General features: G+C 40.2%; 1 protein-coding gene across 2 annotated transcripts in view; it reads left to right on the forward strand.

The window, feature by feature from the left end:
* mboat2a (membrane bound O-acyltransferase domain containing 2a) overlaps positions 1 to 20,872 on the forward strand; it is a 48,688-nt gene that overhangs the window by 6,283 nt on the left and 21,533 nt on the right. The window contains exon 2 of one of the 2 annotated variants that reach the window (XM_004082258.5): positions 19,954 to 20,099. The exons of the other annotated variant lie outside the window; for it this stretch is intronic. Within the exon in view, the coding sequence (XP_004082306.1) occupies positions 19,954 to 20,099 (146 nt within the window). The remainder of the gene's footprint in view (positions 1 to 19,953; positions 20,100 to 20,872) is intronic. 2 annotated transcript variants of the gene reach the window in all.

A 20,872-nucleotide genomic window follows, 5' to 3' on the forward strand; every position in this document is an offset into this window, starting at 1 on the left:
CTTTCCCTGAAATCCTGGATTTCTGATAGTTAGCATAAGTGGGGGGGGTTGCTTCATTCAATCTAACATAGTCATCCTGATGGAGCCAAGTTTCTGTTAAGGCTAAAAGACTAAGATTGTTATCAGTAATTAACTCGTTGACTAAGAGGGACTTGGAGGAAATGGATCGAATGTTTAATAAACCGCATTTAATGACATCATAATTCTGCTTGTGAGAACTGCTGTCTGTCACTTTAAGGTTTCTATGACGCGCTCCTTTCATTTGTCTTTCAGCACATAAGCTAAAGCTAGGACCTGCTTGACTTTCCCTGCATGGGTTTTGCACCGGCACTAACCCTAAGGGAGGCTCAGAGGAGCGTTTTACACTGCTGCTCTGCGCCCGGGTCTCGTCTCTGGATTGTCAGGTTAACAGACTAAGGCTAGCAGAAATGTTTCTAGAAAGAAGAGCGGCACCGTCCCGAGTGGGATGGACGCCGTCTCTCCGCATGAGACCGGGCTTCCCCCAAAACGCGCTCCAGTTATCCACAAAACCAACGCCGTTTTCTGGGCACCATCTAGAAAGCCAGCGGTTAAATGATGAAAAGCGGCTGTACATTTCATCATTGACTAAGTTCGGCAGGGGACCAGAGAAAATTACAGTGTCGGACATCGTCTTAGCCAGTTTACACACCGAAGTTACGTTTAACTTAACCACCTCTGACTGTCTCCGTCGGGCATCATTACCGCCTGCGTGAATCACGACTCGACGGAACCTGGACTTACTCTGAGCTAACATCCTAAGGTTCCCCTCGATGTCACCAACTCTGGCCCCCGGATAACACCTGACTGTAGCCGCTGGGAGCTCCACGTTTCTAACTTCAGAAGAGCCTATAACCAGAGTTGAGTGTTCAGCGGGTGTGTCGCTGAGGGGGGAGAACCTATTACTAACGTGGAGTCTCGGGTGCTCTAAGTTTTTGCGTTTAGCACTATGTTTCCTCCCAACCGGTACAAACCCCTGACTGTCTCCCGGCTGTTGGGAGGGCGCTGGGGTGCTAACTAAGTTAGCCCTGGTAGCGCGGCCCGCGCTACGAGTAACGACCTGGCTAGCCGGCTTAGCTTCCACTGTGCGGAGCCGCGCTTCTAACTGCTCCAGCCTGGCCTCCAAGTCTAACACAAGACTACACTTAACACACCTACCCCTATCTTCACTAAAGGAGGCAGGATCATCACTAAACATATGGCACATGGGGCAGGAGAGAGGAAGAGAGGCGGAAGGAGTGGTGGTGGCCATACTAGGTTCTAAGCTAAGGCTAGCGGTGTTTAAGTAAAGAGAAGTGGTTTATTTAGCAAAATGAGAAAAGTGAACAGCAAGCGGTTTAACAGTGGTGAATTCGCTAATAAAAGGTACTAGATGTGAATATTAACCCAGATAACCCTTAGAGTAAGCAATAGTAGTAAGGCTAATGCCAAACAAGAGGACAGCAGTCACACAGCTAGCACTGGGAATAGCTCACCCGGAAATGACGTCACAGGAAGTCCACAGCACTGTGCAGTGTTCGCTACGACCTCTCGCTCGCAGCATACCCATGGATGCGTGGACATTTTTGCTTAGTGGAATCTCAGAGCAGTGTACCACCTTAATATCTTGTGTGGGCTACCTGTGCACTTTGTACAGGTTTGCCCGTTTTTCGCCCTCAGACAGCCTGTATCTATCCGTAAGGGCAGTTGTGACCAAGGCTTTTTGTTGGAAAGAACAACCAAATGACACGACTTTAATCAACTCTACAGAGCATCAGTAAAATAGGCAAACATATACTTACCTACTTATTCTACTATTGTAAAATCACAATACTGATAAAGTAAATAGCTCGGCAGTAGGACGGTAGTGATCATATTAGATCACCTTTGCATTTGTGCACCTCTGCAATCAGGAAGGAAGTACTTCAGGAAAAAATACTGAAACTACGGAATACTGAAAGTGGCTATTGGTGCCTTTTGTTTTGTTTTGACCCTTTTTTCCTTACCTGAAAGGATATTAGTTGAAGGACAGGAAAAGGAGACTGTCCAAACTGCACAGACACTCTTCGCTCACACTTTGTTGGACAGGTGTCACCCCCTACGACAGTTTAGCTTGTAAGCTTCCTGCCAGCTGCTCTGCTGTGCCAGGGTCGCTGTCAATACCACATAGATCAATACATCCACTTGGGTGTGTGTTGCTCATTGATGTTGACGCTAATTTCTCTGTGCTGTTGTGGAGTTATGCGTCTTTATATGAGCTCTTGTTTGGATTCGGAACTAAATGTATGGATGGAAAGCAGGCGTGGTAAGTTCCACTGTTTGTATGTTTTTAAAGCCGGTTTTTCCAGCTTTGTGGTTTTGGTTTTGTAGTTGGATGTGTTGTCACCGAACCTAAACATTTCTCAAAATTTACATATAGGTTTGGACTAACTAGTCTGATGTTTTTTGGAGCATACACAGTAGGGCTGGGTTTAAAGTATAAAATTCAATCAATATCAAACCCATCTTTACTATACAATATCAATTCAACAAATGCATAAATACAATATTTTTCTTAACCAAACAAGGTCTGTTTTGAATGAATTCAATCAAATTGCAAGTGAGACAGAATTTTTGACCAAAAACAGTTCAATTCAGTATTTTACCCATGATACCCAGCCTTTTTGCACCAATAAGGTAATTTAAAAAGGATTAAACAGTAACCTGTCTATCAAAGACAACATTTTGAGTGTCTATTGGGTGGCTAATCACAAAATCAAGCCTGTCTCTGTAAAACACACTCTGGCTCTAACCTTTTTGTCACTTCTGTGTGTGTATTTAATGTCAAAGATAATTACGCTTGGAGGTTTATTATGAATGAAGCGGTGTTGTCATTAGGGAATGGACTGATGTGAGGTCAATCAAGAGTCGAAAGGGCCGTGATCTAACCACTTACAGAAAATGCTTGTCCTGCCAGTTTGCCCAATTGTGGAAAGGAAACGTTTAGATGACATCATGTCCTGCTTTCATATGAACTCAATATAAACCATTGACTATAACTAGTCACCTATTGGTTATTGTGTGAACTGACCTGGTTCCAGCTGCTTCTTTTTTTTCTTCCCAAAGCAGCCTTGAACAGGAGGTGCAAACGTTGCCCCATTAGTTTTAACAGCTTCACAAAAGTGGTATCATTTTTATAATTTTTCTTATCCATTGAATTAGACCTAAAATGGTGCCTACATTTCTTTTTGTTTGTTTATCACACCTACAGCCTATTCCCTCTCATGTCAGCACATTTTCTTGCTGTTTTTACATAAAATTTGACTGTAGCTTCGCTGTTGTTTGTCACTACTCACACATCACATGACCTGTAATTCAACTGTTAATTACTACTTCCTATTTCCCTATAGAAATGCTGCCTTCACTTGCTACTTAAAAGAGGACGAAAAGAGGGTTCAGTCCTGGCATAATGAATAAAAAATGTAGACTTTTGTGTGGTTTAAACTCTTGACTACCTTACTGATATTAAGCTGTGGTGTTTGTAAAGCAGGTCAGAAAATCAAAAATAACCCAGTTTAAGGAATCCTGACTTTTTACCAAATCTTTCTTAATAAAGTTGCCATTGTAATGATTTGTTTTGACAGCACAAATCTTGTTCTTATTTATAATTTAGACTTCTCAATTTAGCTTTCACCATTCAAGCCCCAGTCAAAGCATGTACATGAGTGTGGCAAACATAACTAGAGCTTCCAGAATATTATTATTTATCACTTGAGTTGGGATCTTGAGCTACTTCTTGATAGAAATGACTCTTTTTATCCCTAATATTCCAACACAAGAAGTGAAGGTCGTTCTATGCAAAGAAGAATTCTCTTCTCCCCACCATTGTGTTTTTAAGCACTGTTTGTAAAGTGCCTTGACATCTCATGCCTGATTTTGAGACCTTTCTTGTCCACATGTGTAGACCTGCAGTGTCCCAGAGGAAAGTTTGGAAATTTCCATCTGCACTGTGAGATGTTTTAGTGATCACCCACACCTCCAAAGGATGGGTCTAACGTCAAAGCCTTTGTGTTTATCTTGTCAGTAGTATTTAGGTTCGTGGAGATATCAGGATGGGGTAATGTTTTGAGTGTCAACACTGGCAAAAAAAGAATATTCCAAGCATCTTTTTTTTGTCTGGCCATTGTTGAAAATTGTGTGGCAGTAGTGTCTTTTTCAGTCAAGTTCTTTTCTTTCTTTTGAAGCAGATACCGGAATGCTCGGTTTTGTGATTTCTACGGTAAACGTTTCTACTTTGCCCATTTCCTCTGCCAGAATACCAATGCTTTTGTTAAAGAATGTGCTGTCATCACAAAGGCATTTGCAGTTCCTCTTGTTTTAGCCTACAAACAACAACAGACATAAAGAGCTCGTTTTTTTTTTTTGGTTGTTGTTGTACCTGGTCCCAGCGTGGAAGTGGGGTCCTGCTGTGCATCCTGTGGTCTCAAAAGACCCAGCTGTTCAAGCACTCTGTTTTTATTGGAGATATTTGATTTTAGTCACAATCAGGGCATAATTTCTGACTTTTCTTTTCCTTTTATTTGGTGGTACAACTCTTTCGCAATCACATGGTGCGTCAAGCTTGCAATCATAAATGAGTTTATACCATGTTGTTCCTAAAAGGCTTCTAGTAATGTCTCTTTGGGTCCCCATAAAACATTTGCAGCACACATTCCCTGCTATAATTTGCCCTTTTCTGCAAGTGTTTAAAATTATGCTTTGAACATGTGCCTAAAGAATAAATCCAGCGTTGCTGGGATTCCCGAAGGCCCCAGCTTGGATCTGCTCCTCCCGAGCTCTAGAGGCCTCATGGGAGCTTTCCCCTTCTTCTTTTTTAATTTGCTGATCTTTTGGGAGTTTTATCCTTCCCAATTGATTTCCCTTAGTGTAATGCAGTCTACTGGCTGCTGTCTTTATTAAAGAGCAAATTCAACAATTTAAGCATGTGGGATTTTTCCTTGGGGGGGGCGAATGAGAATGCTTGTTTATGTTGCTAGTACGCAGATTGGCAGTCCTTCTGAAAGGGGTTTGGATTTGTGCGTAAAGAAGTGTGTAATTCAGAAGATTCCAAGCTCAAACAGCCATTTTTGTCACAGTCATGTTGGGTGTAGATGAACCTTCTCTAAAGATCCATAACATTGTGTTTGTAAATTTTCTGTTGTTGGATTCAGGACTTGAGCTAATTTGTCTTTTCTGTTGTAAAGCTTGTTCCTTCAGAAGGAGCCTAAATGTCGGCGTCGCATCTGGCTCTCTGATTGTTCTGTTTGGCATGTCAATGCAGGTGCCTGGGCCACTCTAATTCACTTATTCAAATGCACTTTGTTTGGCTGGAGTGCGGTGCTGTGGGCACGGGTGTGCCCCCATACAAACTCACAAGGCGTTTGCATGCAAGACAGAGACATGAGCCACATGGGCAACAAGTGATGCTTAGTTCACACTGGGCTTGAAAACGAATGTTCGAGTGACTGCTTAAAATGAAAAGTCTTTGTAAACACGTGCATATGGGCATTTCGACTTCCGTGTATAAAACTCTCGCGTTGACGCATTGCTACACAGTTTTTCAATCCATTTATGGGCTATACGTATAGTGTACATTGCTTCAAAGAAGAAAATGGTCTCCGTTCAAAACTTTAAAGGCTATAGTTTTTATTTAGTTATCGCTTTATGTCTTAGTCACAACTGCCCTTACGGGTGGATATAGGCTGTCTGCTGATGAAAAATGGGCAAACCTGTATAGGGCACGGAGGTGGCCCATAGGAAGTTTTAAGATTGTAGAGCGCTGGGTAAACCCGTAGCGCAAAAAAATTCATATATATTTATCTATGGCCATAGTACAGGTCGTATCAAACACTTTTACAACACTCAAAGTTAAGTGATGGTGAACTAGGTGTGATCCAGGAGTGTTGAACCATTTTTTTTCTTTTTTTTCACCCCCCCACCCCCCAAATAAATAAATAAAAATTATGGACTGGTCAAGGGGCTCGTTATTGCTGTTCAAGTGCGGCCCTTGTCCAGCCGCTGCGTGTTGCAGCCAGACTGCTAGACATTAGCCAGGGATGAGAGATATAATTTTTTTCTGACCGATACGATAACCAATATTTACCCTGCAACTGTGACCGACAGCTGATACTTAAGTGTCTACAGTGACACAAAGTTTAGATTTCCCTTTTGTCTCTTTATTAGAAATGCACATCTATTCTTTTACTGGACAATCACTTTGCGCTTGACCTTTTTAACATACAGCAAAGGATCTCATAGGAACAAGGATCACTTTAAAACTTTCATATAAAGATATCTGAAAGCATTCAGACCATTTATTGAATATTGGACATACCTGTAAACCATAAGCTCCCCATTGCCAGGGATCTATTAGGAACAACATGTATTATATCAAAAATAGCATTTACCTCAAAACAGTCAATGGCTGACTTTGACTATAAACATAATCTTCTCAATCTATTAGGAACAAGTATAAATTTCATAAATGAAGTGTTTCTAAAAACAGCCAGAAGAATATCGGACCGATACAGATAAACTCAAATTAATGCAAATATTGGCCGATACTGATACTGGGACTGATATATTGCCCATCCCTAACATTAGCTCATTACAATTAAAAATGAGACGTATTGTTGCATGTTGCATCATCTGTACAGGCTTTATGCACAGGCTGGTAGCTCTGTGAGAAGAGTAGTAACTAAGCAAATAGATGACAAGTGTCTGAGCAAACCACAAACCAAAAGATTGTATCTGAAGCTCTTTGATGAAAAGGGCAAATTTGCATTCCCAATGAGCTGATCCCAAATACATGAGGAAGGTTTTCTTTACTGGTTTAAAAAAAGACCACAAAATCAGTCTTGAAGAAATCGAGATGGCTTGTTAAGATGCCTGTTAATTGATGCAAAGAGTTCCTCTTCTCAGTAGTTCCTATAATGTTAATGTCTGGATCTGGACGACAGCAGATGGAGAAAAGAATCATCTGACATTCCCCTGTCAAGTGTTCAAGCGGGGATTCTCTATGTAACTCAGCTCTACTTTAAGTCAATACATCCATTAGTAACGCTGCAGTGTAAAGCAGACAGATCGAGTTGCTACTTTAAAAGAAGCTTCTCAGTGTCTGGATGAGCTGGCCTCTTCTCAGCTGGAGAGTCTTTTTTTTTCAGGGATTCAATGAAGCAACTTCAACTTACAAGCCAACTAATTAGTCACTTTTGATAGTGGAACATACAAATAAGTAATTGAGGAGATGTTTCTGGTTAGATCGAGTTACGTGGCTTCATAGATGTTTATTTTTAATGGATCTTGGGGTTTGAAATGTTCCACTCTCACTTCAGTTTCGAGTCAGACCAGAAAAACACAACTTCTAACACCCAGCGGCCACTAAAAATCAAGCTAAAGGCGAAGGGAGGATACAAGTTTGTACGTCTTTGCACTACCATTTTTGAGCAAATCCCACTTTTCTATTTTCATCGGAACAGACAGACTCTTTCACAGTCACCAAGCTTCAGATACTTTATTTTCTAATTGGCTTCACGCTCCAAAAAAAATAGTCAATGTGAGCATTGATCTCCTCTGGAGTACAAGTTGCACTGTCATCCGAAAAGTTCTGATACTTAATGTGAAATTGATTCACAGTGGTCGCTCGTTCGAGGCCTCCTCTCATTGATCGCGTTCGGAACTGATCACCTTTGTTGCACACTCCCAAACAAACAATGGACTGCGGAAGTGCACTCCTGCATCCTACAGGATGGAGGGTTGCATCACACCGCCGTGGCTGATTTTGTTGAAAGCGTTGACCTTATCTGAGGACAGACCGAGGTTTGGGTTCCTGACCTCTCGGCAAGAAAATACTTGGAAATGAAATTTCCGTTATGTCGAAATGTCTGCATAGGGTACATCCTTCAACCATGTCATTCTGCTCCTGTCTGCTTTTTTATTCCCTGAAAATATTTCCTTTAAACATGTTCTCATCTGTAACCAATTGGATGTTGAACATAAGAAGCTAGTTGTATTTTTACATGATTGAAGTCACTGGAAGAATCCAACTTTACAAACCGTTACCCTGATGCCACGTTCAGACCGGGCATGTGATCTTGAACAAGCTAAATAACCATTCTTGAACTTGCGTTTAGCCTGTGTTGTTCATACTGGACTGTTGCTTGTTCATGATCAAGATCATGGACGTGCAGTAGACATGCATCTTGTCTGTAGAGCTCAAAAATGTCCGTAGCAACATGTGAACGTGAGAGTTTTGAACGTGGAAGCCCAAAAGCACATATACATGTTTACATACTTGTCAATGAAAGTGGTTGCTGGGAATGCACTTTGCTAAGGGCGATGTGAATGTAGCTTAACTCTCAGTTTTTGTTCATTCATGTAAAAAACTAGGTTGTTAGGCTTCTCTACTTTTGGGGTTAATCTTTACCCTGTCTAGACGACACACCATTGGTTTTACCTGTAATGGTCAGGTGTCATTCAGGATGCAGCACAGACTGTGTTACTACTTTCTCAGAAATCTTAGCTGACTCCATCCAGTGCCGTTTGGAGTTACGTTCCTTTAGTTTCTTTTTTCACCATTTTTTATTTTGTTTTAGTTTGAACTAAAACAAGTCTGTTTACCGTACTTATTTTCTACCATTATTAACAAATAAATTCTTTAAAAATCAGAAAATCAGACGATAAATACATAAATGATCAAGAATAGAGAAGAGGAGAGGAAAAGTAAATGAAAATCAAGGACAGAACCCCAGTGCACCATACTTTCCCCAGTTTCTAACTTCTAGCAGCTTACTAGCAGCTAGTGGTAATTAAAATTTAATTCAAGCATGTTAATAGTAAGTTGCATGCACTATTATAGTACTTATAGATGATGGTAATGATAATATTAATAATAGAAAATATACATTTTTAGCATATCAATATTATTTAAAATATAGTATCAATGTAAGTTAATAGGCCACGAAATCTGTCAATCAGAGGTGTTGATCGTTTCATGAGACCACATATGTGACCACATATGTGAGACCACATACTGTAATTTCCGGATTATAAGTAGCTACTTCTGTCACACGCTTTCAACCCTGCGACTTATTCAATGATGCAGCTAATTTATGCATTTTTTTTCTTTTTTTAATCCATTTTTTTCTAACGACCCCTAGGGGCGCTCGAGCAGAAAGGTTAAGAGTGAGACAGGGGGAATACGTTATATGTGTCGAGGAAGACTCAAGTTTAATGTACCTTCCTGCTTTGTGAATGAATAGCACAAACAGACCCTCATCATGAAAAAATCAAGAGGAAATGCATATGACGCAGCTTTTAAGTTAGAAGCAATCGTTAAAAGCAGTGTGAAAAAATCCACCATCACCAACGGGTTTGGAAAAGCCGGTCTGCTGCGTGACGGAGAGGACAGAGCAAGCTCAGGAGAGAATTTGCCTCAGAGTGACACTGACAGCGACAACTAAGGAGACACTGAGAGAGTGTGTGGCCAAGAATATCTGACGCTATTCCAATCCGACACTGAGGAGGAAGACTTCCATGGAAGATGAAGAAAGCTCTCAGTGACTTTTACGTTTATGTTTTTTAAAACAGCCCTGTTAGCGCTGTGTTACGGTGTGTAACAGTTGTGGAAGAAAACTTCCGGTGCACATGCTGCACAGCGCTTGCCTCTGCGCAGCACGTGCCTCTGCGCATAAGCGCGTGCTGGGTAGGGGCGTGTGTGCACGCACGCCTATAAGTTACTGCTGCTCTCAGTGACTTTTACGTTCATGTTTTTTTAACCAGCCCTATTACTACCATATTGCTGCTGTTATTGCCGTGTCACAGGCACTCTTTGGAAAGAAAAGCTCAGGTGTATTCATAAAACGTTGAAAACTCTTTCTGTGTACCGTCTTTCTTTGTAAATATATCATGTGTTGAACCTTTCCTGCGATTACTTTTTTCTTTCCTCTCCGCCGAATGCGGATCTTCCTTCGGTTTTTCACTTCCCTGTTCGGACCCTCAGAGCCTCCAGAGCGGGATAATAAAGAATCATTCAGAGTTCTTCTGGGGGAAACCTTTTTTTATTAGAGTTCCCCTTCTCTCTGTATATCAAACATAAACACACACTTCCGCTGTGCGCTTTCGCTCCCTCTTTGCGCTCCCTCCTCTTTCTTACACACGCGGTTTCAGCACATACACATCCTCATTCTACAACACGTGTTTCAATGTGGGCACATGCGGCTTATAGACAGCTGCGGCTTCTGGATGTACAAAATGGTTTATCCTTTAAAAATGTAATGGGTGCGGATTATAATCAGGTTCGCTCTATAGTCCGGAAATTACAGTAATTTTATTAAGGAATCTGATTGTTCAGTTCATAACTTAAATGAAAAAAATCATGAAGAAAATGAGAATAGGCAAAAACATGTTAAGAAAAGGTAGCAGAGCAAGAATGTATATTCGGAGAAATGACTAATAGCTGTTTATTTCTCAATAGAAGTCACCGGAGGGTACTTCCTGTTTGGAACTCGAGGGTGTTTCTCAGTCCAGTTCTCATTTACTGTCAATGGAGTGGTTTAGAGTATAACGTGAAAGATGTGTAACTCTCTAAGGTCCGTAATAACGGAAACCTAACTTCCTCAGCCGTGAGCTGTAGTGTTTACTATAACAGGAAACCAAAGGCTTTAACAGTACTTGTAGCAGCATTCAAGCTAGAATGAATCAAACTGTAAGCCAGCTGTATTTCTCCTTCCCTTATCTGCTACATAGTGCTACATAGTAGCATTGTTATGGTGGAACATGCTGCTGTTTGCTTATTCCGCTGATTCTTCAAGGACGTTTACAGTGATGGGGTAACAAACTGTGATTACTGTCAGGAAATCTCTTTAAAGAAGTAAAAAATAATTGAAAATATCATTACTTAATGACCTGAAGAAGAGGTTACCTTTGCAGTGAGACGGGCATTTCTTTTTGCCAGTTTCTTTTTTTCTTTTTCAGGCCTCAGACTGTTTTTTGGTTCTGGAAAAAATGTTTTGTAGACGGGAGATTCGTGTTGGAAACAGGGTTCTAGCCCAGCACTGTAGGTTTCTTTGTGGGGAATGGCTGATTGTTCGGCTATTTATATCTGGCCTGACTGTAGAGCCTGGCAGGGATAGTTGAAGCGCGACTCTGCAGGCTCAGAGCATGGCTCTTTGTGGCTGCTCTTGTCCATACGACATCTTTTTTCTTTGGCCTAGCTCTTCCTCGCCCTTCTGTAAAACACACAAAAGACGGCAATTAAACATACTCTGCGGCCTATTGGCTGCCGTGGCATTCCCGGTGTTTTATAATTCTGGTTGAATAGTTTGTTTGCAATAGGGTGTTTTCCCACAGACCCAGATTTCACCTCCCTCATTTATTCCTGTCATCAAGGAGGGCTGAAGAAACCAACTGACTTGTTGCCATCTCCCACAAAAGTGCTGCCTTTGTTTTTTTTTGTGGATCTGGTTCCACATCAAAGCAGTGAAACATGTCTTTTCATTGAAATCCCTTTCACAAATATCAATACCTTTTCTTTGCCACGTTTCATAAACGCATGGGCGTCAGCTGTTTTTAATCTTGTGTGGGATCCTGAACATAAATGCTCTTTCCAGCTCTCACCTTTCAAGACAACTTGTGCCAGCTGCTGTTTGTGAAGGAGAGCTTGTCAAGCACTGTTGTGTTGTGGAGGCCACACGTTTTTGAAAAATTATTTTCTGGTAGCAATATGTGTATAATCAACATTTTGACACTAGTGGAATCACTCAGGCTGGATGGTGGTGTTGGGAGGGATTGATTTAGTGACAAAAAAGGGCAAAAAAGATTTTATGCTAATGGATGTCTAAATATAACTCCCACTCTATGAAGAAGCAAACAGACCCGTGCACAGTCAGGAGCCCACCGGATGCAAACAAAGAGGCAAGCAGGATGGATGGATGAATTTAAAGTATTTTACTCCTTTGTGTTTGATGGGATTTATATGTGCTTCCATGGGAAACGTGGCCTACGCATTCAGAGCGCTAGTCCAGCTCAATATGTTGGAGACAATTATCCCTTTTGTACCGTTCCTGAGCTTTTGATCAGCATTTTTCTCCAGCATTTTCAACAAATGGTGTTTAAGGTGTGCACCACAATGGATTGGTATCCTGTCCTCGCCTTCCCCCAAACAGTAGCTGGGATAGGCTCCAGCAACTCCACAACCCCAAAAGGGATTAAGTGGGTTTTCAAAATGGAGGGAGGAAATTAAGTAGGGATCCGCTATCCCCACGATTTGGTTCAAACCTAGATTTTCTTTCGGTTAAATACATGATTGGTGTATTACAAAGCAACATCAAAAACCTACAAATTCAGAAAAATCGTTTTTTGATTATGTTAGTAAGCAAGTATCAACGAAGAATAATCTTTCCGTTGGCTTATACTAAGCCTGGTGTAATGTAATAAAACAAAAAATAATAAATCCTTCTTAAATTTAGCAAAACACGTGTTTGACACTTCCTATGAATAATAGATACCAATACGGGTTTTCTGTAGAGATGAATGGACTTACTTTCCCCACGATTTGGTTCAATAGTGCAACAGTTAGGTTTTAAATCGAAAATTATGTCATCCCTAGTTTTAACGTTTTTTTTTTCTTAAGAGTAAGATACCAGTGTTTGTGACTTTTTACTATGCCTTCATTTTCTTATGTGTTTTAGCTTTACTCTGAAATTCATACCACTTTATAAACAGTTTCATTTATATTTGCTTTTTAAAAACCTACAAAGTAATTCTTTTTTAGCCTGTATGTCCCCAAAAACCTTTTGATAAATGATCAGAACAAAAAACATTTATTTTTATTTTCTTGATTTTAATAGTTCATTTTTAATATCTCTTAGGTGTTCGTGCTGTGCCACTTCTTGTATTTTTGTTTTTAATGTTTACATTACTTGCAGATAATTAGGAACAGAAACTGGGATAGGGTCGCGGCGTTGCTGGACCCTATCCCAGTTTCTGTTGGGCAAAGGTGGGGTGTATCCTGAATGGGTCGCAAGTTGCAAGATAGACATATTCAAAGTTATCATTCCTAAAATATTTTTTGTCTTCCAGCAAAACAAAGCTGAAGTTGTTATTCTTCTTCCACTAGGATGATAATCTATCAAAGACTGGATGTCACTGATAAAGTTCCAAGATTTAATCACAAAAACGGACTTCTTTTTTTTATGTTGTAGCGTTATATCAAATACTTGCACAAATAGAAGATTAAAAAAATATAACACAAACTGGCATGATTGAGATTACCTGCTTGGATGTGGCCATTTCTGGGTTTTTGTTTTAAAAAAAATAAATAAAATAAAGATTTGCCCAACAAATGCTTGATTTGCGCTCCATCTGTCCATTGTCGTGGCCCCTGGGACAGAGAGTTGCACCCAGAGAGGCGCTTTGCTTGGAAATCAGACCGCAAGGATGCCTACAGACTTAATGATGTAAAGAATACGACAAAATGCGAAACACGATGAGTGTGTGGTGAACTGCGGTGCCCCGAGGTCTTTCGTTTTCGTTTCCCTATTACGAACCCGTGTTTGCAGTCAGCTTCAGGAAGCTGTCTTATCTTGGTCTTCCACTGCACTTCTCCTTCTCGCTCAGTTTCTTTACATCTAGCGTGTGTCATTCTATGATGCAGCTGCTAGGAGAAACAGGCTGAAAACCCGTTGCCTCTAAGGTGCCCAGTGGCCTTTTAAACATCTGCATTTCTTGTTTTTTTTTTTGCTCCCTACACGTCTACAATCCATACGTGCAGTAACGATGCAAAACTGACATTATATAGCCTGGTTTAATGTACATTTTTTGAAAGTTGGGCAATAAAAACACAGCATTTTTTTCTCCATATGAGGCCGACGTGGTAAGCTTCTAAACCCCCATTGTTTCTTTTTAAATAGTTGGTCTGTCATCTCACAAAGTTTAACTCCTTCTTTAGGTGATTTTCTCCAGAGCTGCATATTTCATCGGGTTTACTGCGACACATCCAAAATAGTGGTTCTCTCTGTGTCTTTTGAATCTCGAAGGAGCGTAGACATTCTGCTTGGCGCTCTGAAACAATAAGTGTGCTGCGCCCAAGGGGGGAGTTGACTTCAGAGGGAATCAATAATAGAAGAAGGTACCCATGTATTATGAATGAAAAAGCGGCGTCTTCTCGTAGAGGCGCTTGTCTGTTCCAAAGTGTTTGTTCAATAAACAGCAGGCCCCCAACAGTGGCGACAGACAACAGCGGACACACACAAACACATTCAACTGTCTTTTTTTCTTTTTTTACTAACTCTGCATCTATGACCGCTGGTACATTTGCTGCAAAGCAAAGAATTTGCCCTTACAGAGACTGATTGCTGCTGCAAATTCCTGCATTCTTCAGATGTAGGTGAAAACTGATTGTCCACAAACGCGACAACAATGCTGTGTTATCAGGTTGCTGTGTAAAGCCACATGAGCGAGAGGCATTTAACAGCTTCTGTGACATGTGCTCTTTGCTTTGCAGAGTGTTGCTCAGGCAAAAGTACAGATTTAAAAATAGTTTGGCTCAGTTTTGTTTCTCTTTGCCAGTCCTTTCTTCACACTGTCAGTTCCCCTTATACCCATGTTACATGCAAATCTGTTTAAGCACTAATTTAGTACAAATGTGTCAGTATTACAACGCTTGGGTTTCCTTTATGATACTTTAGAGATCAATATAGCTTTTTTCGATGAAAATTGCTGTTTTGTTTTATTGTTTTGTTTTCAACATGTTTTTGTGGGATTTGTCTGATTATGAAGGACACACGTAAAGAAAATTAAGTGTAAAATTGCATTTCTGAGTATTTCTTTATTCAAGTCATTGTGAATCAGGAGCAGACGAAAAAGCGCCGTTTGAAAATTAATGTATTTGTTAGGTAGAAAATACGATGGGTGGGCCATAAGCTCTCATTCTGATGCATCCGCTTATAGACAACTAGATCCATGTACGTCTTCCTTTTCCTCGTCCGAATTGGCGTCCGGCTCAAAACTGAAAACCTCCAATACTGCTCGCCCTTTTTGTCGCACTGGTGATGTTAGGTTAGGGATGTGAGGAGCTGTAAGCTAGCAGAAGGCCGTGTAAGCAGTAAGCACTCTGTTATGGGTGACGGTAAGGGGGGGCGGGATTGCACCAACACTTGCACCCACAACACAGAGGTCTGCTCACCTGAGCTGCCCGCGAGGGTCAGATGTACTCATGGTATGTATTTCTTTGTTTCTCTGTTGAATCAGAGCTTCAAGTACACAAAAGAAGCGGCTCAAACCCTAACCCCCACCTGGTTCTACACGGACGCAACCCAAAGTTGTGACAAAGGGCAGCTTGAATCATCTTTTTTCTATGTTCTTATGCTTTATCCTAAAGCTACAGCTGTTTTTGCTCTGCTGAAAACACTTTTGAATTATTACTATTACTATAATTATTACTACAGACTTTTCTGTTTTTAATGCAGTGTATAGGCAAATAAAAAAAATTTGGCTCATCTTTTACTCTAATCTCAAAGAAAATGTCTAAGAATGGCCGAGACCTTTATTTAGCAATAACGTGAAATAATTACTTTCTATACCTTCAGTTTTTCTATTCCTTGCTTTCTCCAATTCATTCAAACTGGATTCTGACTGGTCCATCATAACACTGACATATTTTAGGCACTCTGATCTACACACACCGCTGTACTTGGATGCAATGGCCTGTTACATAACCGAATTTGGCTGAAGATTCAGCTGTTTGGAGTTCACGGTCAGACAAACAGTGATAGGTGTTAAGACCGTTAGATTCAGGTCAAATCAGTAGCCCGTCTTCGCTGTGATTGTTTTGGCGTTGTGCAGGCGTCTGTACTTTGCTCTTGCCTTTCATAATGATGACGCTTAAAAAAGTTTTGCAGTTTGTTTGATCATGTTGGCTTTTATAAAAACGGTTTCTCTTCTTTCCAGATTCTCTCTGTCAGGGAGGTCAAGGATCTAGAATTGTGCATTCCGGCCAGAGTCATGGGTTCAGACTGTGTTCGTCTTATTCAAGGGAGTGGGAATTCATTCTTCTTTCTTTAATGTTCTACAATTGGTGTGTCCAAGCACAAAATAGAAATGGGAAATAGAAAAGGAGGAAGAGGCAGAGACGGAAAGGCCTGGAGCAGATAGCTGCAAGCACAGAGGCGGAGACCGAGACGGGGGTGGGGGGCAGAACACCAGTTGAAGTCTTCCTGCTGTTTTATTGCAAACAAATGATGCGATTTATTAGGGGTGTAACAATTAATTGATGAATCAATTTATATTTCAACATCTGAGGCAAGTTTTGTTGTATTAAGCTGTACCAATAAAAATGCCTTTCAAAATAAAACAAATAGATTATATCAATACTGGTAAAGTACCATTTGGATTGAGACATGGTAGGTTTATTTTATTATAACGGATAAACAACCAAGTGCAATCACAGCAGACAACACATGTGATGACAGCAAAAAATGATCAAGCTATCATTCCAGTCCAATGTGTGGAAACACCTTGAATTTTCTAAAGACATGTGACCATACAGTGTGGTAGAATGTTTTAATAATGTTCCGTTTGTACTATTTTGATGTGGAAAAACAACAGTGGGCTGAACCTGAACTTGCAAATTAATTCTTGTTTACTTGTTTATTTGTACAGATATTTAATTTACAATTAACTATCAAGAAACACAAGGGGTCTGGAAAACTTCACCTGCACTGTTCAGGACCCAGATATTTATCTGTGAGTCACACTGGTTGAAGCTTTGACTAAAGATGTCCCGGATTGATTTTAGGTCAGTGAATCGAACCAATATCGACTATGAATCATATTTTCAACCACAAATTAAGATATGAATTGAATTATTGCTGCAAAGGAATCATTACACCCCTACGTTTCATGCATGTATCATGCATGTATCATACATACATACATGTATGTATCATGCAGTGATTTGTTACTGTTACTGTTACTGTTACTCTGACTGTGGATGGTTCTTGTCAATTTCTACTGGAAGCTCCTAACATCCCAATATCTTGGTTTATCATGACAAAACCTGGTCATTCTAGTTTAGCTACGTCATTATGAATATTATCTATTTAGTTCAGTTGTGTCATTATCAATGTTCCTGGCATCAGAGTAAAAGACGAGCACTTATAATAATTGAGATCAATAGAGAAAGTTCTGGTGACCCGAGGGCTCAGTTTTGCTCCTGCTGCCTTTTTTAAACACACACTAGCATGCATGTTTTACCGGTATGTTTTAACGTGCCGGCGCCTTAAAACCCGGTACATCTTTTGTATGTGTCAAATACCGAAAAATCACCCATAACTGAGACTGCGCCCTATAACCCAGTGGGGCGCACTGGGTTATATGGTCGTGAAAATACGGTAACCTAACAAATACCACACAACATTCTTACCACACCCATGACATTCCATTTTCAACAAGCCTCAAGGGAACTGCAAGACCTGTGTTCCTCCTGAAGTACTACTTGATCCGGCAGCCTCTTTCCATGACCTTCCAAGAGCCTGGACAACCCAAAAACTTGCAGCACCTGCAGGTTGCATGTGACTACACCTTTAGTGTCTAGCCCAAGGTTAATTCAACATATGACTGGCATAGACCAAACTACCAAACTATGAGTGGGAAACAATTTTAAGATTCAACCATCCAGACAGCTAAGGAAAGCCATTAAAAATCTCACAAACTAATGGATGATCTTTATTTAAGTCTTTCCTGTCTTCTTGTTCTTGTGTTCGGATGTATCCCAATACTCCCCTCCCAAAAGTTCTGTAAAACATTGTCAAAGATTCCTAGCTTTCTGAAGACTATTGTAAGTATACTGTCCTAACTCTTTTAGGTGAAATTTGCAAAAATATGTAGTTTGTGTAGTTATAAAAAAAACTATGATTATTACTAACTAAAAAAGTTTGTATATCCAAATATCCTTTACCTTGTTCCCTAGCTTTGGAACCTTTTTTAGCACTATTCCAAAGAGACACATTTTTTAAGGATTTTAGTGGATTTCAGAGGGGCATTTCTCCAGTTTATTTCTTCATCCTAAAGAAAAATAAACTATTTATTGTCAACATTTTGGCAGTGACTGAGCTTTTTCCACATCTCGCCCCCTGTAGTCACTCACGTCTCATGCTTGCTGCAGCCTTCAACAATCCAGTTACACCCTTTCACCCTCCCACATGAAATGATTTCCTTATAAAGCAATGCATTGATGTCCAGGAAAGAGCTCATTTCACGCTGAAGCTTTTGCTATTTTAAACACAAATCTTTCAGGTGTACTTTTAACACCGAGCTACTCTAAAGATCCCTCTTTTGGCAGGTTTAGTTTTGGGAAAACTTTAAAGTCTCTTATTGTTGGGTTTCTTGTGTCTCTTGCTTTCTTGGGTTATGGTGACTTGAGCAAACATGGATCGTTTTCTTGTTTGCAAGGAAGGTCAGCGGGGCTCTTCTTTGGGCATCTTACCAAGTCGACTTCACATAAAAATCTCTTTAGTTGGAGAACCTTAACGTAATCAAAGTATGAAAGGAAAACTATGTTGTCATAAAAAAAATAATTTGGCCATATTTTACTCTTTTGATAAGAATTACTCAGGGGCTGAATGTCAAACAAGGCAGACTGTGTCAATTAAAAACCACATTTTTTACTGGTACTTTATCGGGGGGTGTTGTCTTTCCATTTAATTGATAACATTTTTTTCAAATATAATTTTTGGTTAAACTCCCAATGTCGTCATGACTGTCTATCTGTTTTAGTCTTGCCTGTTGGACTTCTTGTCATGTCTTTGTCTCAAAGAGGCTGCTGCCTTGAACAATAGTCACTGTAAATTTAGCTGAATATAACAGACCAGCTTTTGTTGTGAACGTTCCTTGCATGTGTGCCTTTTTCTTCCAAACGAAAAATCAAAGTTCTTTTGGTGTCATGCCCTATTCATTATAAAAAACTGAGCTTGAAAACTGCATATGATTTCTTCCTACAAGTCATGCAGAAGAGATGACCTACGTACTTTGGGCTATATCTGTCCCCCCCCCCTCTCTGTCCCTCTCATTAATCACACAGGATGCATGGATAATGGATGGTCCTCATGGTGTTTGTAGTCCTTAACTGCCTACAGCCAGACAGATCTATTCACATGACCTATATACAATGTTGAGCGGCTGTGTTTGCAGACATGCATCGCTTAGCTTGACAGAAAACAAACACAGACTTACAGCATAATTGTTTAAAACCCCTTTGAAATCATCATCCCGGCACGAAGCCCTAATCAGTTTGGTGTCAGAATTGGTCTTTTTTTCTTCTTCGTAAAAGCAGATTTAAAAAAAAAAAAGAAATGGTATCAGATTTGAGTTATTACTGTTTTTAGAAACAGTCCCTGCAGTAATATAATCAGATGCAGTAATAGCAATAAAATCTTATTTAAAATGACAGTGTTTTGGGGGGGTTGACGTCACAAAAAAGTATCAACCTTCTGTCACATCAGCTGAGCATCTTTTTTTTCCCGTATAGTGCTTCTCTACAACCATATAGCTAGTGTTTGTAATCAGATCCAGAGGTTTTTATTGTATTTCCCCAAGGGATTCACCCAATCTCACTACTGACTGCACTAAAGCTGCTTTGCTGAGCCTTTTATTTTAGACTTTGTGAGGTGAAACAGGGTCTCAGACATCCACTCCAGCACAGCTTTACTCTGACCTGTCAGACTCTGTTACTTAAAGCCCATCCAAAGCAATATTATGAAATTTGAATTTCTTTTCACAATTTCAGCTTTGTTCCACTTAAGTCTGTGTTTTACAACAATAGATTAATCAAAAGTAGAAGGTGGACCACTTCAATTATAGCTCACCTCTTTCAAATGTGGGTAAGAGCCCGCCAAACTCCACAAGTGCCATATTCTTAATCATTTGTGTTTTTGTGTGCAGGTTAACTTTGTTGCATGTCAGCTGTTTGCCCTCCTGATGGCCATGTGGTTTCGGATCTACCTCCATCCCAGTAAGACCAGCCCATTTATCAGACATGTAGTGGCAACTCTGTTGGGCTTCTATCTGGCTCTGTTCTGCTTTGGCTGGTGAGTCAGCGCTTTTTAAATGTATTCATTTTTATTACAGATTTCACTTCCCTCATGAAAATCTTACACCCTTTTGTCCTTCTCCTCCAAAGCTTAGCTTTGTAACTCTTTGTTTGTATCATTTTGTTTGGGATTTATAACATACCATCACTTCTCAGCTGCTTCAGTAATTGGCACACTAAAAGTTATATAACATTAAAGACGTGTTATGTAATGAGGTGCTACTTCTCCTTAAGCTATTTTACGATTCTCCTGAGTGTTTTTTTTTATACACGAAAGGAAATTTACTCTAACAGTAAAATGTTCACAACCTTTATAGCTTCATTGTTTTTTTCAGAGATCATGTGAAAATCCTTTTTATTATCATTATCAACAGCCTTGTGAACGGTTGAATATCATCCAGACATGGACTCCTGGGGCTTGCTTTGCTTCTCACCCTTTTCCTCTCTCATCCTCCATCAACTCTGCTTCATTCATCCCTACCCAAAGCACTATAGTATATTGGCTTGTAACTGATATCCAATTAGAGTAAATTTGCTGGGTAATAAACAGCCCGTCCTGCCTCTCGAAGTGCAGCTGCTGGGCAGTCATACGAAGAATTATCTGGTCCTGACAGTGACGCTTCGCAAAGCATCCTTTACTATTTATATTTACAAGCAGATTTATGGATGTTGGAAAAGTAATGAGAACCAGAACCAAAAGGGACCATCTATAGGTTTCACCTGCTACCACACGGGTGCATAATGCCGTCTTCAAGAAGACCTTTAAAACTA

Source organism: Oryzias latipes, chromosome 22, assembly GCF_053564925.1.
Source record: "Oryzias latipes strain Hd-rR chromosome 22, Olatipes_Hd-rR_3.1".
NCBI classification, from domain to species: Eukaryota; Metazoa; Chordata; class Actinopteri; order Beloniformes; family Adrianichthyidae; genus Oryzias; species Oryzias latipes.